Source organism: Neopelma chrysocephalum, unplaced genomic scaffold (genome assembly GCF_003984885.1).
Source record: "Neopelma chrysocephalum unplaced genomic scaffold, ASM398488v2 Primary Assembly neopelma1_64, whole genome shotgun sequence".
Classification (NCBI taxonomy): domain Eukaryota; kingdom Metazoa; phylum Chordata; class Aves; order Passeriformes; family Pipridae; genus Neopelma; species Neopelma chrysocephalum.
The window spans coordinates 5,458,076-5,485,615 of record NW_020897721.1 but is presented as its reverse complement, the minus strand read 5'-3'; the positions used below and the strand labels follow the sequence as shown (position 1 = coordinate 5,485,615).

General features: G+C 47.9%; 2 protein-coding genes across 7 annotated transcripts in view; one reads left to right on the top strand and one right to left on the bottom strand.

Moving 5' to 3' along the window:
* Positions 1-11,086: 11,086 nt before the first annotated feature.
* On the bottom strand, positions 11,087-21,346 carry MED8 (mediator complex subunit 8). 2 transcript variants are annotated; one of them, XM_027683281.1, is made up of 7 exons: positions 21,196-21,346; positions 17,942-18,060; positions 16,809-16,953; positions 16,301-16,441; positions 15,803-15,884; positions 14,552-14,800; positions 11,087-11,555 (listed from the first exon to the last, which is right to left on the bottom strand). In XM_027683281.1, exons 3-7 carry the CDS (start codon positions 16,809-16,811, stop codon positions 11,491-11,493), a joined length of 540 nt encoding a protein of 179 aa, XP_027539082.1. In that variant the 5' UTR covers positions 16,812-16,953; positions 17,942-18,060; positions 21,196-21,346; the 3' UTR covers positions 11,087-11,490. The 2 variants fall into 2 exon arrangements, with proteins under 2 accessions (XP_027539082.1, XP_027539081.1); XM_027683280.1 differs by lacking the exon at positions 21,196-21,346 and adding an exon at positions 20,869-20,947.
* SZT2 (SZT2, KICSTOR complex subunit) overlaps positions 20,887-27,540 on the top strand; it is a 52,767-nt gene continuing 46,113 nt past the window's right edge. For 3 of the 5 annotated variants that reach the window (XM_027683276.1, XM_027683274.1, XM_027683272.1), the window contains exons 1-8: positions 20,887-20,990; positions 21,213-21,338; positions 21,497-21,670; positions 22,019-22,189; positions 23,652-23,783; positions 25,752-25,911; positions 26,374-26,480; positions 26,658-26,868. In XM_027683276.1, coding sequence (XP_027539077.1) covers positions 20,961-20,990; positions 21,213-21,338; positions 21,497-21,670; positions 22,019-22,189; positions 23,652-23,783; positions 25,752-25,911; positions 26,374-26,480; positions 26,658-26,868 — 1,111 coding nt within the window. In that variant the 5' untranslated portion in view covers positions 20,887-20,960. The remainder of the gene's footprint in view (positions 20,991-21,212; positions 21,339-21,496; positions 21,671-22,018; positions 22,190-23,651; positions 23,784-25,751; positions 25,912-26,373; positions 26,481-26,657; positions 26,869-27,540) is intronic. The other 2 variants (XM_027683275.1, XM_027683273.1) reach the window with 1 other exon arrangement.

The following is a 27,540-nucleotide window of genomic DNA, read 5'->3' as shown; positions in this document are numbered from 1 at the left end:
CCCATTTTGCAGTGGCAGCTCAGTGTCACTCTGTGGCTGGTTACTCCTGTGATTTCTCATCTTCAGATGCTTGCAGCTCACGAAGTCCCCAAAATACAGTAAAGAAAGTCTGTTGGCTTTCATGCTTTTTTTTTTTTTGGCGGTACAGCATTCCTTTACTTTCCCCTACACTGCTAATGCACCACAACATTCTGACTTCATCAGATTGCACCTAATATTTGTGCCAGTCAGTCCTTGAGGAAATTGATTTATAAAAACATCCACAAGTGCCTCAGTAGTAACCTTCTGTGTGTCCTGATATGCTCCCTTCCCCGGGCTCTGCTTTCATCTTGACCTTAACCACTCCTTCCTATGTGAAATTCCTGTCCTTGTTTCTGCCTCAAGATCTACCAAAGTTCCCAGCTGGTCCCAAGGTTCACAGCTGTTTCGCTGGAGTCCATGCAGGACCTGTAGCTTTATAGAGAGGTTTTTGGCTTGGTTTTTGTTTTTTTTCAACTATTAGATTAGTCAGACATAATAAACCTTATTTTATCCCCCATTTCCTGTCCGAGTGCCACGTTACTATTTAACTGAATACTGTTAACATCAGACTGTCAGGGCTGAAGGTTTCTGGATCACTTTTTCTCCCTTGTTAAGTATAGGCATCAGTCTTGTTTGCTATTCTTCACTTCTTTTTCTTTTTGTCTTCCTTTTATTTTGCACTATTACTCTATTTTTAGTTGATTTGTGGTCCAATTCAGTGGAAATCTTGCTATGTAGTTTGTCACTAAACTAGAGATCACCAGTGGATTCATTCACACTCCCTAGCACTAGATTCTCTTCCACCTTGTATGCCAGATCTCATAGCTTTCTCCAAGCATTCCTTCTCTCCTCTGGATCCACCCTTGCTGGCAGGCTTGTCAGGCTCTAACAACGAGCCCCAAATTACACAGCCCAGCCTCTTCCTGCTATTGGAATAATTTTCCAGGTCACTCTCTTTCTTCTGCTCTGAATGCAATTTCTTTCTCCTCTCTCAGTCCGGGGCTCTACTTCCCTGTTGTGTCTGCTGTCTCCACCATTATTCCTGTGTGGTATTTGCTCATTAGTGTTCCCTTGCTACTGCATCTTCTGTTTCTCTCCTTAATTCTCCAACATATCAAACAGATTTTACCACTTTATTTCTCCTCTATCAGTTGGTTCTACTTTTCACACTCACTGGCTTTGATGGGTTACTTTTGTCTGCGTGTTGGCCTTTTTTTACTTCTCATGCTCAACAGGTTTCTGCAGTTCCTCAGTGTTCCCCCTCCCACCATATCCCTGGAGCTGCAGCAGCCTGGGCAGGAGCTCCAGCTGGAGCCAGGACTGTGCTCTGCCAGAGCACCCTGGCTGCAGGCAAGTGAATCCAGCACCTCCTGTTCGAAGGAGTGATGCAGGGTCCCCTCCTAACCCTTGGGGACAGGCCTCCAGCAAGGACCTGACTAATCTGCTGCGTGTTGTAGATCTGAGTTTCTGCCTTCCAGCCTCTTTGGAAGCAGGGTAGCACAAGCACACATAGCAAGGAATATCCCTCAAAAGTAAGGGAGGTGAGGGAGACAAGGCCAAAGGGACATGACCTGTTGTCCACAGCCAGATGTTCCCAAAGTGTCTGGAGAGAGATTTTTAATAAATGGATAATCTTCTGCTTCCATCTTGAATCCTACCTGTGTGACCTGAAATCTGGGAGAGAAGCTGTTTGCAGCCAGCCAGGCATGTCACCCTGACTGGTGATCATCTCTGGACCTCCAGAGCAGAGATGATCCTGTCACACGCCTGCACAAGGGTGTCCTGCCTGCACCAGCCACTCCTGCAGCAGACAAAGCCCTACAGGTCATCGACTCCTCACCTGCAGTTCAGGAGACAACCTGGCTGTTGTCCTCCTGGTCCCAGCAGCCTGGGCTGCACCAGGCTTCAGTTTGGGAGGGCTTAAGTTCCTTCCTCCACTTCTTATCCTGGAGAACAACACCATTTCCATTGTAGCTTTAGTGAGGGCCCTGCTGATCCTTCTTGGCATGGAGATCCTATCAGATGGAGCTGGCTGGGGGTCTCTGTGCTCCTTTCCATTGTTCCCTCCCCCAGTCCTTGTCTTCTGCTTTCTCCTTACTCCTTGCAGAGCCAGGTGCATCTCTCTTTCCCCTTGTCTCTCTGCCTTGGTGCAAAAAGCAGGCATATGTTAATGTAACTTGCTGAAGGCACAATGACTGAAGCCATCATCAGTGCAGAGGATTATCAGACTATCAGATGGGAACGAACTTCTGTAGGAACTAAGCAATGGAAAAGGAGTGAAGTTCAATGAGAGGTTATGACCTCAGAGATTAGTAATGATGATTTCTTCTGCATGTAATGAGAGATGTAATGAGTTTCTCAATATTGCAGCTTTTCTGGTTCCAGTCTTGAGGACTGGCTTAGGTTCACCATGCAGCTGAATAGGGAAAAGAGGGAGTCTCAGCCCTCTCAGGGGTTTAAGTTTCTCCAGTTTTTTGCAGAGATAAAAATTCTTAAAATCCTGGCTTGCTGGGGAACTAAAATACCTTTTTGATCACATCTGGTTTATATAGTAAATTTATATTCTCTTATTCACTGAATTTATAACTTTGAATTTATTACTTTTAAATACTGATAATCTGAATGGTGGGAGTTTTATTTGGCAATACATCGACATCATGCAACTTGAAAAATCTAAAACATAATGAAAAGACAAAATGAATTCAGTGAAATTAAAAACATGTACACTTGGCCCTGTAATTTTTTAGTAATGTATTTGACATACATAGTTAGTAAATTTACCTAGCTTATTACACTTGAGGAGTGAACAGATGATTCCCAGATCCTCCTGTCCTTTTCTTTTTAATAATGAAAACCCAGTGATTTTGCATGTGATCAGATAAAACCACTGAATGTAAATTGGCTCTCTAATGTTGTTTAACCCTTCTCCCTTTCCCTGAGGTTGGACCCTAAAGCACTGTCAACCACACCTCATTGCTGCACACCTTCTCTGTGACTGCGTGACAAAAATTGACAGGTTGATTACCCTGGGAATCGCAAATCATCCAAGAAATGCTCCTACACCACCTCTGTCTATACTGAGAGAATCAAACAAGGCTTTCATGAGCACTAAAGGTGGAGATGGATGATACCACTCGGAACCTGAAGGACCATTAAATGCCATAATGTCACTTTGTGATTTCAATAAATGGAGGTGGGCAGGTAGGTCATGCCTGAGCATGCATTGCTCAGGCTTATGTGCTGCCTCCTTCCGTGGTCGATACCAAGTTTAAGTGACTCATCTTGGGCAAAATTTTATGTGTTATATATGGTGATTATATCATACCGGCAGCAAAGGCCAATTACCCCGTCACTGTTGCCCTCTTCCCCTCAAAGCCAAAAGAAATACCTTCATTCCTGGGATTCAAGGTTCCTACAAGCCCCTCAAGCTACCAACAAACAACCCACAACATTTCTGTAGCCGGCAGGCATGACGTGACCCCGCTGAAACCCCTGCTGTAACATGATTCTGTAGTTTCACACTAAAACATCGCCTGGAAAAAGGTATTCCGGGAGATGAAAGGGGAGGTTGGAAGCATCACCCGGAAGCTTGCAGGCACTGTGGTGGTGCCCTGGGAGCTTTGATGGCAGACTTTCACCCCGGCGTGTTTAATTGCTGGACTTTGCCTGCCAGCTGGGGTGGGCAGCAAACATGACTGTGGTTTCCTGTCGGGACCTTTGTGAGCTGCATAACAGCCTCTCCAGGGTGAGCCCTGACAGCCACCTCTGCAGGCTGGCAACATCACTCCAGCAATACAGGACCCCCTGCCACCTCCACAGACATGCCAGGAGTCTTGGCCCATTCTGAACCTGTTAAAGCATCCTTATTTGTTCCCGTGGCCTGCAGGATAACCTTATGGAATAATGGTGCTTGTTTCAAATCCACCAAATTATGGGGAGGGTGGGGGGGAAAGAAGCAGAGCCACGGCTGGAGCAAGGTGCCCAAGGATACTGAAAGCCTGGAGAAGCCCATTCTTCAGTGTCTCTGCAAGGCAGGAGGCACAGCAGGGCCAGCTCAAGGCCCAGAGCAGACTGGTAGGAGGCTGGAAAGGGTCAGGAGGTTTGGGGGCTTCAGCACATGCAGCGCAACAGCAGTCCTTGGTTACTAGTGCAAGAACTGGTGACTGTCCACATGCAGTGTGTCGTGGCAGAAGACCATGGGAGTTCTGGTAGCTCCGTTTCTGGTAGGAACCTGAAAACTGCCCTTTCTCAGGGAGCTTTTAAGGCTGTCTCATGGACACATGCTGCTGAAGGGAGAAAATGCAGGTGGGGAAAAAGGCCCTGGTCTTGCTCATCCCCAGAATGCCCTTTCCATCTGAAGTGATCATCTCTGGGAACCTGTCCTGGACTGCCTGGAGCCCGAGAGAGCATCTTGGCAAAGCCAGGTGACTTCTCCACCCTTGGCAGGCGGGTGGGATTACAGTCAGAGTGGGTGACACGACACCCACATATCACGCTCCACATGCAGCTCCATGGAGCACACAAAGCTGGAAGAAAAACCCCTCCCAAATGCTCCAGGCTGAGCTGGACACTTTCCTGGGAAGACTTTGCCTTGACCTGAAGTGGCCACGGAGTTCCAGGCAGAGGCTGCCCAGGTCCCAGGTGCTGCCCCCTCGCCAATGGGGCAGTGGGGCTAAGCCGGCGCTGGCATGAGCACGCTGCTGGTCACTCTGCAGGGACTAAGCCACAGAAAGGACATTGTCAGAGTGGAGGATTGTTCTGGGGGAACAGGCTGCACAAAGGGGAATTGTTTTGCAGTGAAATGAGGCCGTGTTTAGCTCCAGCCGAGGCTGGGCTTTGCCTGCCTGTCTGGGCTGCGGGCTGGTGGGGGACACTGTCCTCCCTGGCCTGCCTGGCATCTTCTCTGCTTCTAAGGTTGTCCACTGGCGCAGTCAGCAACACAGTACATGCCCTGAGACCCATCATGGTTTGGGAGGAAAAAGAAATTGAGGGATAAGAGAACTCATGGCATGTCTGCCATGGCCTCCTGCACCTGCCTGGCATGTCCAAGGGACACAGGGGAAGGGGAGAGCAGCAGTGGGGCAGCTCCCACAGGGAGGGGCTGCACTGTTTCTCCTAGGGACAGATAAACAGAAGGGAAACAGAGGTATGCAGTAAACTGCTCCAAGATAATGGGCAGAGAACATAGTGGCCTCTTTTCTGGAAATACCTCTCCAAAAAGTGTTGTTGATGGTGAACACCACAAACCTTCTTGGATGCATGTGTGGGGACAAGCGTCTTGCACTTGAGCTCCAGCAAGACACAGCAGGGAGCACAGGATACGAAGAAGCAAAGGAGGGGGAGCTGCATGCTCAAAATGTGGGTTGGAGCATTCCTATTAATTCCTGGTGGTTTTACTCCCTATGTGAGTGAACACAAACAGTTAAGAGCGATGGTGGACGCACCCACAGAGGCTTTCTGTGAGTCATTCCTAGCTCGGCAGTTGCTGTGGGGTTTCCACAGTCCAGGGCTGCAGGTCCTGCTGGCCCGGCTCCTCCTGCCCACAGCCCTGTGCTGCCCAGCTCCCTGCCCTGCCCGTGCTCTGCCGTGGGGGGATGCACAAGGTGTGTGCCCTCTGACAGCCCCATGCAATCAAATCTGGTGCATTCTGCTGACTGGAGCAAAACAGGCTGTGTTATGAGGATGATGATGATGATGACTGTGGCTGTTTCTACTGCTGTGATGCCCATGGGAACATAAATATACAAAAACGAGACATCCAAAATGAGGGCTCCTCAGCCTCACTTATGCAGAATGTGTTTCTCAGGGGGGATACAAGTCGGTGTGTTAGCTACTGCCATGAACTCTTTAGGCAGTGCTTTGAAGCCCTGCCACGCTGCTGCAGCAGAGCAGGAGACAAGAGGCATCTCTCCCACCCCACACAGCAGGACCCTGACTGCAGTACTGCATCAGTACCAAGAGTAAACACCACGTGAGCATCCACTGCACGTTTCAAAGCCAAGTTCCTGCAGGAGCAGCACACCTCCATGCTGCATGCCAGGGTGGGCAGAGCCCAGGACTGGCACATGACAGTGGGAGCCAGACATGACCCACCAAGGCCACCTGGCAACAGGCATAGAAGGGGGCGGTCTGGGTGCAAAAGAGGAACATCCTGGGAAATGCTACAGCTTTGAAATAACACTCACAGACAGCAATGATGCCCCTTTGGCCCAAAGCATGGCCAGCAAATGAAAAACATAATGCAAAAATACCCTGGGGCACAGTCTTTTCTCAGAGGAAAGGAGCTGCCATGCCAAGGGGGACCTTAGCACCACTGCTAATTCAGTGCAGAAACTGCCTGGACATGATGGGAGCAAAGGGAGAAGCCTTACAGCAAGCAGGTAAATCAGTGACAGAATCTGAGCAGCAGTGACAAGATTGCTGCTGGAGGAACCACAGCTCTTGATCCCCTGACCTTGGAAAATATGTGTCTAAGTCAGAAAAACTCATGCAGTAATTTCCTTTCTTCAAAAAACACACATTAAAAAATAATAATAAAAAAAAAAAGACACAGGCTTCTCCTTCAGAGGAGCCAGCCAGCACGCTTTGCATTACTCTGATGTCAGGGTTACCCCTGAGGAAATTGCAGAAGGTTTTCATTAATTTCTAAGTGCAGGTTTCCACCAAGGCAGTGTTCCTGGATCCATCCAGAGCGTTGTGGTATCATAAGGACAATAAATAAACTGTGGAGTCACATCAGCTTGAACTATTTTTATGGCATGTATTACAAATACACCCAAACATCCCATTTCTCCAGCATGTATTTTTACCACCACAGCACCCGTGTGAGGTACAAAGTGATAACATTTTCTTTTTAAGACAGATGAAGATTTATTGCACCCGGGTGGAAGGAGGAACTCCATGGGATTTTTCCAAGCACCTGTGTATTCATTTGTAGGTGCCAGCTGTCACATAGACATGCTCTGCCTCTCCTGGGGCCACCAGGCTCATTTGGGGAGCCCGGGGCAAAGCAGAGAGCCTGACTGGGGGGCTGCTTCCACCACCGGGCTGTTTTCCCTCCGTTTGTGCCTTTGATTTCAGAGTTTTACAGTGGTCAGTTAAAACTCACCTTTTGCTGCTGTTTCCACTTATTTGTCTCTCCTCTGTCAGCTGCAGGTGAAGCTGCTTTGGGAGCAATTCAGATGCAAAACTTGGCTTAACACCCTTTGGCAGCACACACCCCATTTATGTAGCTTCTTAGCATCAAAAAGTCCTCAGGCTCTCTCAACCCAACCACCACAAGCCTTCTCCTTTGGTCCCAGATGTTTCTGTCAGAGAGATCCCATCCTAGCAGGAGGATGGAAACCAGCCCTGCAGCCCATGCTGAAACCTGCCTTAGCTGTGTTATGGAGAGTGGAGAACTGCAGAGGGTTCCCTAATTCTCATGTCCCCCCATCTCTTTTGTTGCTTCCCTCACACCTCCTGTACTTCCCCTCCACTGGAAAGGCTTAATGACGCCTACTTAAAAGATCTGTAGGTTAAAAAAAAACAAACAAAAGTGTTATGTTTTGCTTGTTCAAACAAAAGAAGGCACCTGTGTGCACAGCTCCACTTGGGGACGGGACAAGAGAACAAACAAGCAGCAGGTGTTTGTCGTGCTGATCAGTGGATGCAGAGAGATGCAGGGAAGTGGTGGCAACAAGCTGAGCTTCACAGCTTCCAGGGACAAACTGGCCCAGGGCAGCAGCAGGACAGGCTGTGGGCACCACCCAGCATGGCTGGATGTGCGATACAGGCTGGGAACGGTGGGCCTGTGGGTAGCTGGGCAGGAAGGAAAGGCAATAAATATCTCTCTCCTGCATTTGGGAGGAAGCCAGATGAAGCATTCCTGTCACGAGGGTGAAATGCTTTCCACTCTAACAGTAACTCAGGAGGATGTTAAACAACAGTTGCATAAGGTAAACATTGAAAACTCAGCAGTCTGGGTATCCCGCATCTCAAAAATAAAATTTAAAAAAAAAAATCTGTTTTTAAAAATCCAAGCTATTAATGATGAGATTCAGTAAGACAAGGGAGCCTGGAAAAGCTCCAGAGAACAAGCAAGCTGATATTATGCCAGCATTTAAAAAAAGTAAACAGGATGGCCTTGTAAACAGGTGTGTCTATTCGACAGACATCACATGCAAAATAATGACCAAGAAATATGTGATCACATTGATAAAGATTTAAAGCAGAGAAATATAAATATCAATCATCAGGGATTACAGACAATAAGCCTTCAGACTAACATGATAATTTTTTTGGCACTGTATGTTCTTAAATATCAGAGAGCAACCTGGCTGGTACAGAGGCATGTGAGATCAAGGAACAAGCTCACGGGTGACCTGGCCAAGTGTGAGGCAGCAAAGGAGATGCTCCCCATGGAGCTGTACTGAGGATGTGTTTGTAGCAGGGAGTGCTAAATAGTGTAAAGCTGATGACCTGGAGGGAAATGAAGTCATGATGGGCACAGCCTGTTGTCCTGGGAGCCCTTGGGATCCCTGGGGCAGTGGGGCCACACAGTGAAAGATGCCCATTGTTTGCACTAGAGCCCAACTGGTACTGAGGAGGGACTTGGGGACCAGAACAAACCAGTGTCCATCTCCATCACACTCCTGCACCCAAGCTGGGGCCCAGACAGCCCAGCAACGCCTGCTGTGCTGGGACTGAGCCTTCTCCTTGCCAAAATTATCCTACTTGGAAGAGAGGAGTTCAGAAAGAATTGGATAAGGCAAGGGAAAAGACCCTGAGGGCTCAGTGCAGCAGCACATCCCATGCTCACAGGAAGAGAGTGCTTCCCCACGGCCTGCTTGGCCCCTGCTGCAGGGGGACACGGCCCCAGCCTCTGCCCTGACCAGCAGGGCTGTGCTTTTATTCTGACACAGTGCACCGGGAACGCTGAACCCCTGTTGGACTTGCAGACCACAGTGACAAGCAGTGGACCATGAATTCCACTGTTAGTTTATGGGTAAAAGGCTTGTTCCTGCTCCCTGTTTAAACATTCAAACACTGGCAGCAACCGGCTAAGAGGTTAAAGTCGCTCTACATTTGAGACTCCCATTCCCACAATCAGAATAGTGTGTCCTAGTCCAGTGTCCCAAAGGACACAGATGCATAAGGAGATTTGGAGGCGAGTCAAGAAGTGGAAAATGGAAAATATGCCTTAAAGCAAAAGGGACTTTGATCAGTTCAGTCTATCATTAAAAAGGACCAGGAAAGCTTAATCATAATATCCGACTCCTCCCTCTGGGACCAACAGCTCAGGGGCTCACTCCCTGGCTGAGAAGATCCACTGACTGGAAGGGAATTACAGAAATGCAGCCTCAATCTAAGGTGCAACAAGAAAATAGTTTTTAGAATGACCTACCAACTACTGTAGCTGGGACACATCAGTTCAAGATCAACTGTTTTCCTAACAACAGTGCTCTAATTTTCTCAAGAATGAATTCACGGCAGCCTGTGTCATGCAGGAAGTTACGCTGGCGAGCCCAGCCAGCCTCCCCGGCTTTATAATCTACGGAAAAAAACCCTGCCTGTGTTTCCCTTCCTCCCGTCCAAGTGTGTGAAAGGTCTGGCCGGCCCCACTGGAGGCGTTTTTGGGAGAGCCAGGTTGGCGTGGGTGGCAGGCAGCTATGCCGTGCCTGTGTCCCACACTGCCCGAATCACCCCGGCGGCCGCCAGCCCTGGTGCTCCTGCACTGGGGCATTTTAGCTTTATAAGGAAGCCAGTCTGGGGGGAGGAAGGGAAGCAGCATCCTAGAGCTGAGGCTCCACGAATGACGAGTGCCAGGGATCTGACACACACAATATGCTGCCTTCCTTTCCAACCAAAGCAGGGACGTGAGACAGAGCGGGGCACAGCCATTCACGTGGTGCTCAGCCCATCACGGGGAATAGCCCTGCAGGCTCTCGCTCCCTGGCCCTCAGGCTCCAGTTTTTTACACAAACCCCTCACACTGGAACCAGTAATGTGCCTCCTCTGCCCTCACGCTGTAGTCAGTGTCTCCCGAGAGAGCTGGGACCTCTGCATGTTGTTTAGGAGCAAGAAAGCAATTCCATCAGTCTGGCTGGGATGGTGCCACTGTAGACTCGGCACTGGGCTCATTCCTAGCGGAGCAGCTTTGCCATCTTATAAGCTGTTTGTGCTTCCAGCTCAACTTTCTACTTCCCAGCACTTTTCAAGGGCCAGCACATCAAAATGGGTCGATAACTGCCCTAGTCACAGCTTTGTGGAAGGTTTTGTTTTGGGAGAAGGGCTCACAGCCTCCACAAATAAGCTGGATGTGATTAGTTCATAGGCAAGCAGTGCAGGAGCAGCTGCAGGCTCTGTCTGCTGAGTGGAGATTTCCTCACCCGAAGATTGCTGACAGATGCTATTGAGTAAAACACTGCTGGCTTTCACCACAAGTCAAAAAGGAAGTCCAGGCAAGTGCAGCAAGAGGCATGACAGTTTTCCTTCAGGATAGTGACGCATGTACTGATGTGCTCCATGGGCATGCGCCCCCACCTTTTAGTCTGAGAGGAATCTCTCACTGGGCAGATTATATATTACAGCTCAAGGGCACAAGGCAGAACAGGGATGGCTTCACAATGCCCAGTTCTAAAGAGAAATGGCCAATCCAGAAGTGCCACAGTCCTGAGCAGATTGAAATATGCCTCTGAAGTGATAAATCGATCCTGAAGTAGCTAGGAAACTTTATAGGAAACACAGAAGCAGACAAGCATGGAAATGAAATCGGATCTAGCTGGGATTTGCTGCAGTATCAGAATACAGAAGCTGTGTGCTTCTGTTCCTGAAGTGCTGCCTTCTTGCTGTGGGCCTTGTAATAGTCTTCCCCAGTATTTTGCTTTCTGGGGAATAGTCAGAATTGTTTTTCAATGCATGAGATGTTTGCTGCTCGTGTTTGTATCCTGCTGACTCACTCTACAACACCTCTTTACCCATAAACCTGCAGTTCCAACACTCGGCCTCCAACATTTTCAGTGTATTTTAGACTGGAGATGCTCTGTGCTTCCCCAGAGGGAAATGAGAGTTCCTGAGAGATGGATACCAGTGTCTCACAGTGTGCATAACAAGGTCTTTATTCAACAAGAGGGAGTAAAGAAAGAACATTCTGAGTGACCAAGCAGAAACAAGGAGCAGAGTGCTCCATGCAGTCTTCAGGTTCTGTATCAGGAAAGGGTAGTTAGACCTGGAGAAGATGGGATCAATACCATAACCAAAGTCCTCTGCTCTGGCTGAACAGAGAAGTAGTTGTGTCCAGGAGATGTGGCCACCAGCAGCTCCACACGAGCCACCCAGCAACAAACAAAACCCAGGGAAGGGCCTTTAACCCCTATCTCCCTGGATATGGTATGTGGCTATGTAAAGGGACTAGTCCTAGAAGGAATCCAAGTGGGGTGGCTGCAGCAGTAACAACACTGCTGTTCCCTGGGTCTGGTTCATCTCAGCTCACCTCTGGTATGGATGCATTGAGGCAGATTTGATGTTTGTTTTTATGCCACTTGGCATTTTTCCTAAAGAGAGATAAAAAAAAGAAAAATCAGTGCAAAATGAGCATATGGGAGAACATTTGCTCAGGAGCATGCAAGAGTCACAACAACCCCGTCTGGGCTTTTCTTGTTCCACTCCAGGCTTATCTGCTACGGCATCTTCCAGCTTCTGACCTAACACAATCAATCTCTTCTACAAACTGGCATCTTTCCCTGTTGAGAAATCTTCTTGACAACTCCTGTGTCCCTCTGTTATCCCCTCACATTCTATCCTTGTTCCACCCTAAGGAACCCTTTCTCTTTGCCAGGAGGCTTCTACATCACTGTTGGACTTAGTTTCACAGAAGTTGCTGGCAGCAGCACTCACAGAAGAACCCAGACTGATCTCCACTTCCATTTCAGAGAGGCAAACACAGAGCCTGTATCCCCTTACACACAGCATTATTTACAGTCAGGGTGTATATTTAAATTACTAAGCCTCTCTGAGATCTCTTCATTTCTTGTAACCACATCCACCTCTTGGGCATTATTACTCTTTGCTGATACCAATCACACATGGGAGCATGTTCAAAGCTTACTAGCAGCCTACAGTGAGTGTACAGTGCTAGACAAAACTGAAATGTCTGAAAAATAAACAGTGATTAAAGAGCAGCTCAGAGGGATATTCAAAGAACACTCCTTCAGTGTCTTCAAATTAAAACAGAAAAAAAAAAATGACAACTTCTGGAAGTTAAAACTGTAGTGCAGCAGGACAAGAAAAGAAAAGATTTGATAAGCAAATGCCTAAAAGAATAAAGATTATTAAACTTTCTCAAACATATCTAAAATGGGTCACTGCCAGCAATAAATGGGCAGGCAACTGATATATCACTTCAGTGCTAACAAGCAGTACACAAATACTGTTAGACATTACTCCAAAAGTAAGTGAACAGGACTGCATGGTTCACCCACATCTGGGACACTGTGAGCAATTCTGGTGTTCCCAGCCTTGGAAACAAAAAGAAAAAGAGCAGGTCAGAGTGACAAGGATGGTGCAAGTTATCATTTTCACACGAAGTCATATTAAAGAGAATAGGACTCATAAGCTAGAGGGGGAAAAAATTTAAAAATGGACAAAGGGAGGAGACATGACAGATTTCCAAAACATGAAAACTAGCATGGAGAAGGTAAGTGAGGAATCATTATTTGCCATTTCTCACAACATGGGTAAAAAGGAAACATGCAAGAAAATAATCAAGAAAAAGATTTAAACATAAAAAGGATTATTTTAAAAGCAAAACATAAAATAGAGCTGCGGGACTTATTGCTATATGTGTTGTAGAAGTCAAAACTGTAATTCAGACAGGAACTGCAGAAATTAATGGCTGCTGTACCCACTGGTATAAAAAAAAACTGGCTTAAAATCCCTAAAAAATGACTGTTGTCAAGATATACTTTTTTCTTGTATTCTTTCAGCCTCAGCTATGGGCATAATCAAAAGCAGAATAGTGAGACTGACCTTTGGTAAAACCCACTATAGCTGCTCTTATCAAAAAGGACCTTACCCTTAACAAAGGCTGGACAGGAGCTCTTGTTACCAGGGTGCTTTGCCTTGGCTACAGAAGGGACTGTCTTACCATCCTGGATACAGTGTTTATGGGGTCTTTGTTTTCAAATCACAATGGAAATTAATTTCTCTTACCTAAATACATATTTAACTCAGGATTAATATTGTTGCTCAAGTTCATTTCCGAACAACAGTCATTACACAGGCAAGAAAACACCAATTAGGATATCCGATATCCTGAATCGCAATTAACGTTATGACAGCACAGGGTTCGGCCTGTATGTCCCCCAGGCCAAACCCATTCCTGACAGCAGAGGACTTTTAAGGAGGAATAGCAGAACAGGGCAAGCCTGCAGTGACACCCCTGCAGAATACCCCAATACCCCCTCTGCTGCTAACATGGCTCAACGTCATGGAATCAGAGTTGGTATCTTCAAGATTAGCTGTTGACTGATTTCTCATCCAGAAATTTACGTGCTTACTTATTTTTCCATCTCATATAAACACTACCTACCTATCACACTAGGCAATGTGTTCTACAGTCTAATTATTTCGTACTCAGAAAAGTATCTCACTTTTGTTCCAAATCTACGAGCCCGTATTTTCATTGGAGCACTTTCACCAATCCCTCTGTATCCTGGGAGACAGTGAACAATCATTCCTCATTCACCTGCTGTATACAATTTGGGATTTTATAGGCTTCCTTCTCCCTAGCCCAAAGCTATGGCCAATAGCAGAGAAGGTATCAGAACCACCCATAATATTGCAGGTGTGGGTGCCCAATGGATTTACAGAATGGCCTGAAGATACCATGTGTTCCTCTTCCAGTAATTGCTAACATTTGGTTTGCATTTCTGCCCCAACTGAACAACCAATTGATGTCTTTAGAGAACTCATATCATGGACGTAGTTCACAAATACAAGTAACTAGGTTAGAGTCCAGGTGCTGGATATGTACAGTCCAATTTGTACACCCACGTATTTCACTTTATGTTTCATACAAATGTAACCTACTGCTGTTAAGCAAAGTCCCTTGGTATGGGAAATCCTTCTGACTTTTTACAGACAACTTACCTTATTTTTCTTACCTTAAAGAACTCATTGCCACCCAACTTCACCACTTCATTGCCTACCCACAACTTAAATTTGACAGGAAATCCCCCAGCATAGATCCCTGCAAAACTACACTGTGATCTCCCTCCATATTGATCCCTAGGTTCACTAAGTCTCTTATTAAAATAGTATTGCAGTGGGAGTTAAGAAGCTGAAGCTGGTTGGCTGGGATCCATTTCAACCTAAGCTAATTTTAAGCAGGTATTGCTCCACTGTTATAACCTGACTCATGTTATTAAGGCTAGAAAGGAAACTCGTACTTAGTTACACCTCAGAGGTGACTGGGGAAGAATCTCTACATCTACATTTGTCTTTCTTGCTCCATGGATTTCAGCTGATCTCACATAAGCAACTTCTTTACCTGGCTGTCCTGCTGGTGTCATCTGTACTCCTGCCAGCATTGGCTGCTGCTGAGCTGGTGCCCCTGTCATTGGGACCTGCTGGATGCCTGAAGCCCCTGCAATGATGGCACCAGCTCCTGGTTGGCCTGACTGGACAGATGCCCCTGAGCCTGGGGGTCTCCGGTTTGACAGCCCTTTCCCAAAGGCCACAGCTGCCACCAGTGCATTGGTATCTGCAGGGTTGAAAGTCTGCTTGTTCTGTCGTAAGCCTGCAGAAAAAGAAGTTGTTATTTTCAGAAGTTACTTTTAGACTTAGCAATCAAAGTCTAAGGAGTAGCATAGCTGGTCCTGAATTTACTTTTTAGCTACTTTGGTTCGTGTAATAGAGATGAGTTTTCTTACAAGCTCTCCTACAAGAGTCTCAGCAGAGTCAAAGAAGCCGCAAAATCCAGGGACAAGGGTGATCCAAGAGCTTTTTCACTGACAGCAGGGCATAATCTGCTCAGGGAAGGAGGATAGAGGGAGCTAACTCCTCCATGCCCATGAGAAGTTCCCACTAAAGGCCATGCACAATCCTATGGCAGTTAACAAGCACTGTGTTTTAGATAAACAATGGCAACATCCCTTTTGAAGGCTCATGAGCAGCATGGTGTCTGCAAGTTTTTCTGCCACACATGTGCCCAGTTATACTGTTAATCCCAGCAACTAGACAGAACCTGTGCTTGGGTCCTTGCTTACACTATGTGTGTGTCAAAGATAATAAAAACAATGCCACTGCCTTTAAGAGTTGTGCACAGCACTCCTGGGAATAGTGAACACAACCAGAAAAGGCTGGCCATGAGTCTGACACACCCATTATCTAGAGGGCATCACACAAGAGCCTGCCAACAACATAGTCTCCTTCAGAACACAGCTAAGGGGTTTCCCATTCACTGGCACTGCATTTTCACATCTATTTTTATTAATTAAAGTTGACTGGGAGGTTTTCTTGGCAAATACTTACCACCTCCTCAAAGAGGGATATGGAAAAGGGTTGGGATGACCTTCCTGCCATGCACAGGTCACACAAGCAGGACACATGGCACCAACAGGATCCCTTCTCAAATTAGGGGGCTCCAGGACAGCCAATCTTGCATCTTCTAGAACGCTTTTGTTTATGCTGCTCAACCTCAATTTCCAGACTTCAGGCTGCCTGTTATACCTATTTTGCCTCTACTCTCTGAAGCCTGCTGCTTGAACCCCTGCACCCCACTTCCACCTCAGTGACATACCTCCACTTTCAGATTCACGCTCCTCCTTACTGATTTTCTCCAGCAGATTTGAGCACATTTTGTTCAGACTTTGGATCTGTTTCTGCAAAATGAAAACCATCAGAAACTGCCAGGATACCTCCAACTCAGCACAAATCAGCAAGGAGAATGAACAAGCTTTCTCTTCCCAGGGTCTGTGTAACCAACTGTAAGAATTCTGGTAGCTGAGCCTAGGAAGCCCATTGCTAATGCACAAAGGGCACTATGGGGATGGGATGGCCTCCACTTCTCTGACTGGTCCGATGGCACCTCCTGTGAACAGCCAGAGAGCTGGGTACCCTGGTGAAACTCTGGAGGAAACCAAACCTCAGCTAGGGTCAGCCAGAGAAATCTCAGACAGGAAAGGACAGAGCAAAAAAAAAAATAAACTTTCAGATGGAAGGGTGAAGGAAGCAGAGTTAAAGGGCATTGTGTGCCTTAGGGATAAGAGGCAGAAGTATCAAGCTGTTCTTTACCTACCTGTGCTGCATCAGGGCTAATTCGAGCTGCATCAGTGATCAGCTGTTTCTCCTGCTCCTCCACCTCAGGGTCAGGCTTAGTTCGGAGATGGTCAGGCACCACCTCATGGCTGAACACGGGCACACGCCCCTCCGTCTGCCGCTGCAATGTTGGACAAGCCTCACTCAGAGCCTCTGCCTCCAGCCCAGGGCACAAGGGCTGGAACAAGGCCAGCATGCTGTGCAGAAACCTTGATCTGGGGAGCATTAGGAAGTTTGAATGACTTGTCTAGGAATTTGCATTGTGCCTGTTTAGTCAGAGCAACATATTTATGAATAGAACACCTCCTGTAAAGTGCATCCAGTGCATGAGTTTGAAGGTGAAAATCCCTCAGCAAAGCAGCTCCCAGACAGAAGTACTTGTTACTTTTTCTTTCTCTACACCCAGAGCTGAGGAATGCCCAGCACAAGGAGTAGCAGGCTGGAGCAGACACACAAGCACTTTCTGATAATCAAGGGACATGTCTTACCATGATCTCCTCATCGCGGTCTGGAGACAGCACTAGGGGGATGATAACCTGGTTTCGCAGTAGTGGGGTCTTATCATTCTTTAGCACTTTATTCAAGGTGTTCAGCTGCCCTGAGAGCAATGCAAAGCTGTCCAGAACTGATGGCCTGGGAAAGCAAATAAAAAAGATAGAACATGGAAAGGTATGCCACGGATGGCTTTTCTCTCTTCTTCATTCAAATGGCTGAGAAGTGAGGAAGTAACACTATTACTCCTCAAATCAGTCTACTCCAGACAGTGAGCAGTAAAACCCAGGCCTGAATATGCAGATGTGGACAAACCCCAGCCCCTACTGCAAATGTCTCAAATGCTGCAAATAGTTCAGGGATTGCAAGCAGTACCATTGGAAGCGTCAGTTGTTTGGGATTTCAGTAACATACACAGGAGCAATTCTCTCCTTACCACTAACTCTCCCAGTGCAATTCTAGAGCAAGGTCTGAGAAATAATTTAACCCCTAGGCAGTAGAGCCAGGAGAGACAATATTTATGGCTTGGCTATCCACACTAAGCAATAATGAAGCAAAGTAACTGATAATCTTGTCCCCTTCAGCTTGTTCTCATGGGGGGATTCACCACCTCTCCTGCCTTCTGCAACATTAACTACAAATGTTAACAGCCTCTGAAGCTTTCTGCAATGGCAGACACTGTCTAAGATACCACATAGTTTATTAAGTTGCAGCTATAACATCTTTAAGCTCCACCAGGAAGAGAGTGCCATCTTGCAAGTCTCTCAAACTGTGTGGTGAAGCAGAACTAGGAAAACACAAAAGCTCAGTTTATGTCAGAGCCAGAAAAAGCCAGAGAAAGTCAAGAAATGCAGAAAGAACCATTGCTCATTTTACAGCACATGTGGGTCTCTAAGATATTTAATCTGAGAACTTTCAGTCACTGCAGATGACTCTATTTCTCTACAGCATGAAACCAATGGGTTTCAGCTGGTTTTCTGGTGGAAGACGGGTAGTGGTTCCTCCAGCACAAATATGAAAAGCAAATTTAAACCTACTGACACTAAGCTAATGGTTTCTAACTAATCCTTTGAGCCAAGTCTGAACATTTTCAGTGACCAAGTGCCCCCAGCTCCAAGAGACACCTTACCATGTGAGTCGGTCATACTCGTTCTCCAGCTTGTAGATAAAACTGACCAAAGAGTTCTTCAGGTCGGCTACCTGACTGATGAGTGCCTCCAGGGTCAGCTCCAGCTGCTTCTCCTCTCTCTAAATTAAGGCAAGAAAGACAAAGGATGAGGACAAAGCTTAACATCCTCCCAAGGCATTGTGAATCCACACCCATGCATCCATAATCCAATTGGTCCTAAGCCAGCCTCCTTTTCAGAGGAAGCAAACAGAGACTCCAGAAATAAAAATCCTATGGTTTCACATTGACCCCTCCCCCTTGGGACACTTAGGCAATAGACTTGTGCCTCGGACAAACGTTTGGCCAGCTGTGCTCTTTAAGATCTAGATGAAGACATCATCACTTACATCTGCTTTTTACCACATCAGGCAAAGTCATCAAAGTTGGCTCATGCCACCTTTGTGAGCCATTTAAGCCAACTCAGCTCAAAGTAGATTAGCATTCTCTCAACCTTTTCTGACAGTAGCTGTGGGTACAGTGATGTCTTCATCCAAAACAGCCTTTGCAAAATGAGTACCAGGTCTGTGGCCTAAAGACTCCAGTTTGTGTTCTTTACCTCATTTACTTTTTTTCTGCCCAAGTGCCACCTCCAGCTGCCAAAGAAACTGGCAGCTGCTACTGTATTTGTGCCTCACTGGCTGCGGGAGGCCCTGCTGTGACATGGAAGGTGTCATACCCACACACACACCTCACCTCCTGCCTTTTGCTCGGATTACATTGTTTAAATAATCTTTTCCACTGATAACCCCATCCGGGTGAGGGAGGACGTTGACAGATAAAGTGTCAAGACAGGGGATTTGATGTCAAAGACACCAAGGCATGTCCTTGACTCTTGCAAAAACCCCCTAAAATCCTATCTACTTTAACTTACTCATACTACAGTATTGCACAAAATATAATTAAAGTCCCAGCCCTAATGAACTCCTCATGTAAATTGAGAACTGTACAATAATAAACCATGAGGAGGGTGGGACAAAGCAATCAAATAATAGAAAGGGAATACCGATTGGGAAAGCAGATAGAGTGACTCAGGCTGCTGGCACGCTTGCTATTGGGTTTGTTGTTGCACTGCTTAAATACACTGGACCAGTGTAAGCTTCACAGGAGAGGTTATCAGGCATCTCCCATGTTCATGAGAACACAGTATTATTCTATTTTATTTATATTCTGACAAGTCAGTAATCATTGACAGGACTTAATTTTAACCACCTTAGAATAACAGCTGAGTCGACCTTGTTAAAATTTGATCCCCCCGTCCGTGGAGTGGGTTCATGGAAGGGATTGCTGCTGGCTGTCCCACCTGGAGACAAAGGCACCCTCCTCCATCTTGTGACGGGACTAGTCAGTTCCTGTCCAATTAAGAAATGAGCCTACAACTGTTTGTGTGCACTGTGTTTGTGCAAGAAGATTAACTACTGCCTGTATTACAAGCTGGGCAGGTAGCCAGTGTTTTACTACAGGGGTGCCAGGCATATGCACCCTTGACAATTCCCCTGGCCCGCTGCCTGTGCTTATCCAAGAAGCCTTCAAGATGAATGAAATCCCCTTGCACATGGCCTGCTCCAAGCCTCCTTCTTTCCCAGGCTCTTCCCAAAGCCATAAGGAGCTGGAAGCAGATGTAAGCAGTGGAAAGCATGCATACAATAAGACTGACCAGTGATTCTAAGGAATGCCACGCCTCTCTGCCGTGCCTGCCTCTTGTGCCTCTCACAGGGAATGCTTTAAGGAGTTTGTTAGCAATGCTAAATTGCCCCGAGGTAGTAAAGACAGGGCTTATTGGAAGGGTTGTTGCAGCACCTGCTGATAGGGAGCAACTGAGAGGTAAAGGTGAAATTCAGAGTAGGTAAATGTAAGCAATGCATTCGGCAAAACAAAGGGGAAAAAAAATCATGACTGGCAAAACAAAGGGGAACACCCCTGCCCCACCCGGACCTTCCGTACACAATGACATTCTCTGAGCTGATAATGTTGTTACTCATCAGCAAGATCTCGGGATTATCTGAGGATAACTCGTGAAAACACCTGCCCAAGGCTCAAAAGGCAGTCAAGGAAGTGACCATAGGATTTATTAGGAAAGCAACAGAAAGCTAAGCATCCTTATGTGACCGCATAAGTGCATGCCTCATTTGCATCTCGAATATTACGAGTCACTCTTGTCCCTCCAGCTGAAAAGTGATAATGTAGAAATACGTACTAATAAAGGCAACAAGCATGATCAAGACTATTCATAGTTCTAAAAATGCATCAATTAAAAACAGTAACGAGACTGGTACACACAAGGAGAGAAAATGTAAAAAACCCTATAGATAAGGAATTGCGGGACAATCCATTTTAACTTTCTTTTCCGGTAGGACAACCAGGAGACTTGCACGAAGCCAGCAGGCAGCGGTTTCAAACCAAAGGAGGGAGATCCTTACAGCCTGTTAACCTGTCATTAACCTCCGCAACTCTTTTCCTTGCACATTATGGATGCTACAAATTCACAGCACTTCAAAAAAAAAAGTAACCAGGTCCTCCTCGCATTGATGAAATCTCATTCGAGGCTATTAAACACAAGGGATGCGCCAGCAACACAGTCTACACGGAATGACACCCAGCAGCGTGTTGTGCTCTCACGACTTCATTTGGGCACCGGTGGCAAAGCCAGACTGCTGGGGCAGGGGGGCCTTTGGTCTGAGGGCTCTCACCCAGGGCTGCAGCAGGGGCTGAGAGGGGCCGGTGCGCTCAGACAGCCGCACACACCGCCACCCACCCCAGAGCCGCGCAGCGACAGGAGAGAGGCCGCTGCACAGGGGAGCACCGCCAGCTCGGCCTCCCGCCCGGGCTGCCCCGGCCGCGGCCGTGCCCGGTCCCTGCGGAGCCCCCCGGCCCCGCTCCCCGGCCCTCACCTGCATGGCGGCGCTGGCGGCGGCGATGGCGGCGATGGCACCGCCCCGGTGTCCCGGGAGAGCGGCGCTTCCGGGGGCGGGGCCGCGCCGACATGGCGGGGGCCGAGCGGCCCGACGGGGAGGTGGGAGCGGGCCGGGCTGGGCTCGGCGGGGAACGGGGCGGCGGGGCTGGGTTCGGCCGGGAGCGGGCCGGGGAGCAGGGACTCGGCGAGGGCCGGGGGCGGCGCGGGGCCCGGGGCCGCGGTGGGGAGCAGCGGGGCAGCCCCGGTGCGGGGCCGCAGCAGCCCGGGGTGAACGGCGCTGGCCGGGGGCTCCTGCGGGGGTGACCTGTGATCCCGCCGCAGGTGGAGGAGGCAGGACACGTGTTCCTCCTGATGAAGAAGGACTACCGCATCTCCCGCAACGTGCGCCTCGCCTGGGTGCTCAGCCGCCTGCACCAGGTCATCCGGGCCGTGCCCGAGCCCGAGCTGGTGAGTCGGTGCCCGGGGCTGGAGGGGTCGCCGCGGCTGGTGCTGCGCCACCCGGCAGCACCTGGACCCTGCAGAGCATCCGAACCCGGCTCCTTTCTCTGATTCTCCTTGTGGCATGGCGTGATGTTCTCTCACGTTCCGTTTGCTTGTTCTGGCAGGTGAAGTCGGAGAATGAGCTCGATGTTCTCAGCATCCTGCCCAACGGGTGGCAGCCGGACGAGCCCGTCCAGCCCAGGCCCTATCTCCTCGTGCCCTCCACACGGGTCACCTTCCTGGCCCGCCAGTACCGATTTGTGATCGAGCTTGATCTGAGCCCTTCCACGGGGATTGTGGTGAGTGCAGAAACTTCCTCTCTGGGGTGTTCTGCATTAAAAGGCTGGACCCGTTTCTATTTGCTGAGAAAGCTTATTGCTCTCAGTGTCAGTCTTAACTTTTGCAGAAGTCTTGCTTTTCCCAGGAGGGAGCTGGGAAAGCTGTGCTTCTGGCCGAGCAGCTTAATGGCAGGTCCTGTTTCTCCACTGGATGCTCAACGTGTGATTTTTGGTTTTGGGAGCTGTTGTTGTAATCCAGCTGCCATTACAGAAGGATATTTGCTGTTGGCTCTGCAGGGTGGGGCAATCAGCAATGAGATTGAAGGTCCTAGAAGACGAAAAAGCTGTTCCCTTTCTCTGTTTCTGCAGGATGACTCAACGGGGGAGATAATTTTTGATGAGGTGTTTCATGCCCTTTCCCGATGCTTGGTGGGATTGTTAAGACCCTTTCGTATCCCTGGTTCAGACATTATCTACCAGCCAGAGATCTTTGTCACCATCCAGGCATATTCCTCCATCATTGGCCTGCAGTCCCACCAGGTGAGGTTCAGCCTGTCCCTGGGCTTGGCTCAGCTCTCTGTACCAGGGTCCTCTGAGGGCAGAGGAAAGCAGGGCAGCTGGGCTCTGTGATCTGTGATGCTGCAGCCTTGTCTCACTAGAACATGGCCTGGTGTGGTGCAGAAGTGTGTGTGAGCAACTTCTCCTTTCTAGGCAGAAGGCAGAGGTTTTTCTGGAGAATGCTGCCCACAGGCGTGACCTTAGAATTGGGCCTCAGGGGATATTAGCCTCATGTTGAAAGTGTGCTTGTTGATGTTGGTTTGTTGTTGTTTCTAATTTCTGTTGATTAATTCTTTTTCCTGTTATAATTAGCTTGAAGCATCCAAGCAGAGCCCATGTACCCAAAAGCTTGTCTGCCTGCTCCAGCTGTGTAGCAGTGGTTAATTCAAAAATAATTGCCCCTTCCTACAAACCTTGTTCTCTTTGCATTGGTATGAATATGCTGCTTCTTGCTGGAGGGAGCAGCCAGCCCCAGTATTGAGATTATCAGTGAGATTTTACTTGTGTCAGGGCAGGTCTGTTTAACAAATTCAAGTTTGGTTTATGGTACCAGTGTGATTTTTGAAGTTCATCCTTGATCTCTTCTACCTTAATGTATTTTCTCATTACTTGCACGTTTCTGATGGTGTGTTTCATTCTTTTGCTAATACCAGAGAAAGTGGGTGGTAACAGGAGGAGCCTGTTAGTCTGTGCTTGTTCCCTCCCTCTCCTTGCCCTGCCCAAGCCTTCTGCCAGGGTATGTGTAAGGCCTAAGGAGTGTGGCCCTCACTTTGGTCCATTTTTAGGTGCTACCAGAGTAAGCGTAGCAGGAACTTCTCCATTTGCCAGTGGTATTTTGTGTGTCATCTTGTCCAGCAATCTTGCAGACACCATCATGCTGTGCCTCAGTATCTCCCCTATAAACACTATATTGGGCAACATCTGGAAACACAGGTGTCATGCCTGTCAGCTTGGGGAGTTTCTGTGGTGGCAGGCTGACTCTGTCACATCACTCAGCCTCTTCTGTAATGTCCAGTCTAATTTTTTCTTTTCTTTACTTCCTTTTGGAAGATAATTGGATCAGTCTATAGGTGAGTTAGATTAGAACAAACAGTCCTTCCTTAGAAACATCAGACCAGCATTAATGGCTTCTAGCAAGGATCCCACATCACTTTCTCCTGACAGCTGCTATCTTGGAAGAACGCAAATGAAGTAAAAATTACTTGCCCAAGAAGATTTCCCAAAGTGCAATGTGAGCCTCTGCTGTGGAGGGAATTGCAGATGCCACGAGACACCACTGCTCAGGGGCAGTTGGCTCTGAGCAGGAGCAGAGAGAAGTGGCCTGTGTTGTACCTGTTCTTTGTCAGGGATGTGTCTGAACTTCACCACAGGGAGCTGTGTTCCTGTGTACCGTTTTGTGGGGTGGTGCTATAAAACCTTAACCTGATGTGTGTCCTTGGGCCAGGTGCTGTTCCAGGGCTGTCAGCTGGATGAGACGAAGCGCGAGGCCTTTCTGCACCAAGTTTACACACAGCTCTGTGCCTTTGAGAACAAAGTGGCAGAGATGCTCCAGCAGCAGTATGAACCCAAACCTCAGGTAAGGAGGGCAGAGGTAGTTGGGGGTCTCTTGGCTCCCTTGAGATCTGCGCTCTGAGGCCCCTCTGAGGTGAGGTGGCAAGAGGAATAGCAGGGTAGGTCTGCAGAAGGAACAGCTGAGGAGGTGGTAAGACAATGTTGTGGGATGCACTAATGAGACCTGAACTCTAGGAAAGCAGAACCAGTAAGTGCTTAGAAGGACTGATGAGAACGATTACTTTCCCTAAGATTATTGTGCAGTAAAACAGCTTGAGTTGTCTGACATCATGAGACAAATGGTAGGATGTGCTTTCTCTCTGAAGAAGATTGTGGGAGAGGTGATTATACCCATATTATTAATCTATAAATAGCTGTGAATATGTCCTTAACCCTTGTTACATTTCATGAATGAAAATACTTCCTTGTTATGATGAAAACTGACCATGAAACTGGTGCAGTTTCTAATACTGGTGCAGTTTCCAATACTCCTTGAAATCTGTGGCAGATGCTGGTTAGTAGCCATGGATATGTGTATCAGCAAATTAATGGAAGCATCATAGAAAGTTTGGGTTGGAAGAGACCTTTAAAGGTCATGTCCCTTGACCTGCTGGCCACGCTGCTTTTCATCTTCTCGCAGTCAAAGTCATTATTGGCCTGTCTGAGGTGATTTAGTCCTTATTTAGCATTAGTTATTAGAGTTTGAGCTAAAAGGAAAAAAAAAGTCTCAAAATCAGATGAGCAAGAGGCTACTGGTGATGTATTGCAGTTCCATATTTGGAGTGCTCTGAATCTCATATTCCAGCTGAAATTTGTGTGTTTGATTACTGAGGCTGTCAGTCCTGGAACAGAAGGAAGATTGGAGGAAGTAAATACCTGGTCTAGTGAGTCCAGATGGTGTTTGTGCAGTGCTTTGTATGCATTCCTGCTTGAATGCAGTATTTCTCTAATGGTAAACTACCCTATAACTTCTTCCATGCAAATGGGGGAGAGAGACGCTCTTGCAGGCCAGAGGGACTGGTGAGTCCTGCCACAGGCTGTGGGGTGGAGGTGGGAGGCCCCAGGGGAAGGGCAGGGACTGAAACTTTTTTAACTTTTGAAGTTGTATTAGCTGTATCATTGTTAAGGAGTGTCTGAATTTAAGGCATCTGGCAAATGAAAGCGATGGATAGATTTATTTTTTTTTCTCACGGCCACAGACTGCTCCCATTTGTGCATAAAAAAAGTTTCCTTAGTCCCAGTTTTCTTTTCCCAGCTCCAGTCATCTGTAGCTTTGCAGGGGAGGGTCTTGCCCATTCACTGTCTTTAGCAGTAAAAATGAAGCAATATTTTATTACAGGTTTGAAGTGCCAGAGCCTTCTGGGGATGAGGGGACTATGAACACAGGTTTCTCACTGGTGTAATTATACAAATTTCAGGCTTTGCCTAGGGGATATTTTTCATAGAAGGTGGAGAAGTCTACCTGTGTTTGTTTGTATCAGCAGTGCATAACAAGTGCTGTTTGAGCAGAGGTAAATGCGTAGGCACTAGACTTTGTCCTGTCACAGCAGAGACACAGCTGTCTCTGCTTCTCCAGCCTTTCTGGGCTGAAAAGAGTAGATTAAGTAGGTGCTGAATAGCTGCAGCTTCCACTAAATGACAAGGGGAATAAATTGGTATTCACCATCTCTTTTATTGGGAACTGCTTTGCTCTAAGTGACCCCGAAGTGCCTCATCTTTCCTCTTCTGTGAGAAATCAGCTTATAATAAAGCTCTGAGCATGCTGTCCCCTTCCTCTCCCCTCAAGCAGCCTTGTCCAGCTGTTCTAACAGGCCCAAGTGACCAGGATTTTGAGAGCACCTGGAAGTTAAAGCTACTGGTGGAGTCTGTTGAGGTGCTCCAGGGTTGTGGTGCCATGGGACTACCAGACTGAAGGGTGTTTGGAAGAGCGAGAACCAGAGCTAGGCTGAAATCAGCCCCATGGGGCCCTGTGGGTTTTTTTTAACTTTTCCAGGTGGATTTGTCACCCCTGAGCCAAGAGAGCCCTGGTGAGGTGCAGGAGTCATCTGGGAGGAAGCCCAGCGTGTCTGTTGTCACTGCTGATGTTGGCCTGGTCAGCATGGTCCGGCAAGGGATCCTGGCACTGCAGCTGCTGCCCTCCAACTCCAGTGCAGGTTGGCTGCATCCTTGGGGTTAAGGTTTGCCCAGTTGTTTGCAAAGGGTTGTGTTCCTCCTGCCTTAGGCTGAGGTTAATTTTATAAGGGCTGGTACCTGGACCCTTCTGCTGGGGATGAAATTTCAACATCAGCTTTTACTGTCCATGCTGTGGGCAAACCGTGGTGGTGGGAATGGGGAGGACAACACTGTGCCACGTGCTGTGTGTCAGCACTGGGGAGTTTGTGAGGAAGTACAGCTGTGACTGTTGCTCAGGACAACCCGGGATGTGCAGAGCTGAGTGCTTTGCTATACCTAGTCAATGTGTTTGCCAGCTCCATAATGCCTTGGAAGCTCTAAACCATGCTTGGGATTTTCGTTCTACTTTTGCCCTGCCTAAAACTTTCTCTCTGGTGGATATAGTGGGAGATTGATAGCTGCTTGAGATGGAAGATGCTCTAAAGATGCTGCCTTGTTTACAGGTATAATAATAATTACGGATGGTGTGACCAGTGTCCCTGACGTGGCTGTGTGCGAGACTTTGCTCAACCAGCTGCGCAGTGGCACAGTGGCCTGTTCCTTTGTGCAGGTATGTCTGGTACCTGGCAGCGTGGGGCAGAGGGGGAGGCAGATAGATTGTTGTTGGTGGCATTCACTTCCAGAGGGGAAGAGGAGCCTTCTCTGCCTGTTTGAGCCCTTACCAGCCCTCTGCCTTGTCCTCAGCACTGCTGCACTCTCTCAGGTGTCTTCTTCTTCCATCCTGCAGGTGGGCGGTGTCTACTCGTATGATTGCAGCTTTGGCCACGTTCCCAATGTGGAACTGATGAAATTCATCGCCATGGCCACTTTTGGTGCTTACCTCTCCACGTGCCCTGAGCTGGATCCCCTGAGCCTGGATCTGAATGTGTATCACAAGGCGTTTCTGCTGTACTCCTTTCTGCGTACTGGGGAGTCTCTGAATCCTGAATATTACTGTGGTGAGGAACGTGTATGTCCTCCTTGCAGCAGCTGGATGTCTTACAGCACCTGTTTGGGGTGACTCCCCCAGGCTTGGTTATGCTGTCCCCTCTGGGCAGTGCCTTCTGAAGGCTCTGGGCACAGTTGGTCACACAGTTGGTCACACAGCCTCATCTGTGACTCCCATCCTGGTTCCAGGGATTGGGAGGACCACCGTTTCCCTTTCTGTGGTCTTGGCTCAGCAATCTGCAGTTAGGCTTGCTGTGTTGGAACTTGGAGGGGGGTCAGAAGCTCTTGCCCACCCTTCCCTGAACACTGGTTGGCTCTCAGGTGGGGACATTTCAGAGAGCTTGTCCTAGCTGGTCTTGCAGACATCAGTTGGGATTGAAAAACTAGGCCCCTGAGAACCATCCCAAATGCCTCTCTTGGTTTTTCTTATTTTGTGACTGTTACTGACTGGGAGTGTGCCAGGACAGATTAGTTTAGTTACCAGTAAAACATGGAAACACCCTTTCGTGCCCTGGCACTGTGCTGGTGCCATCTGCGCCTTCTGTAACTTGGCAGCACAGCCACACACAGTGGCAAGTTTGAAGAGAGCTGGCCTGGGACTTGGAAATGTTGAATTTTAAAAAGATCAGCTGTTAAGGGTTTAAGCTCAAGGCTTCCACATCCTGATACCTTTTAGAAAGCAC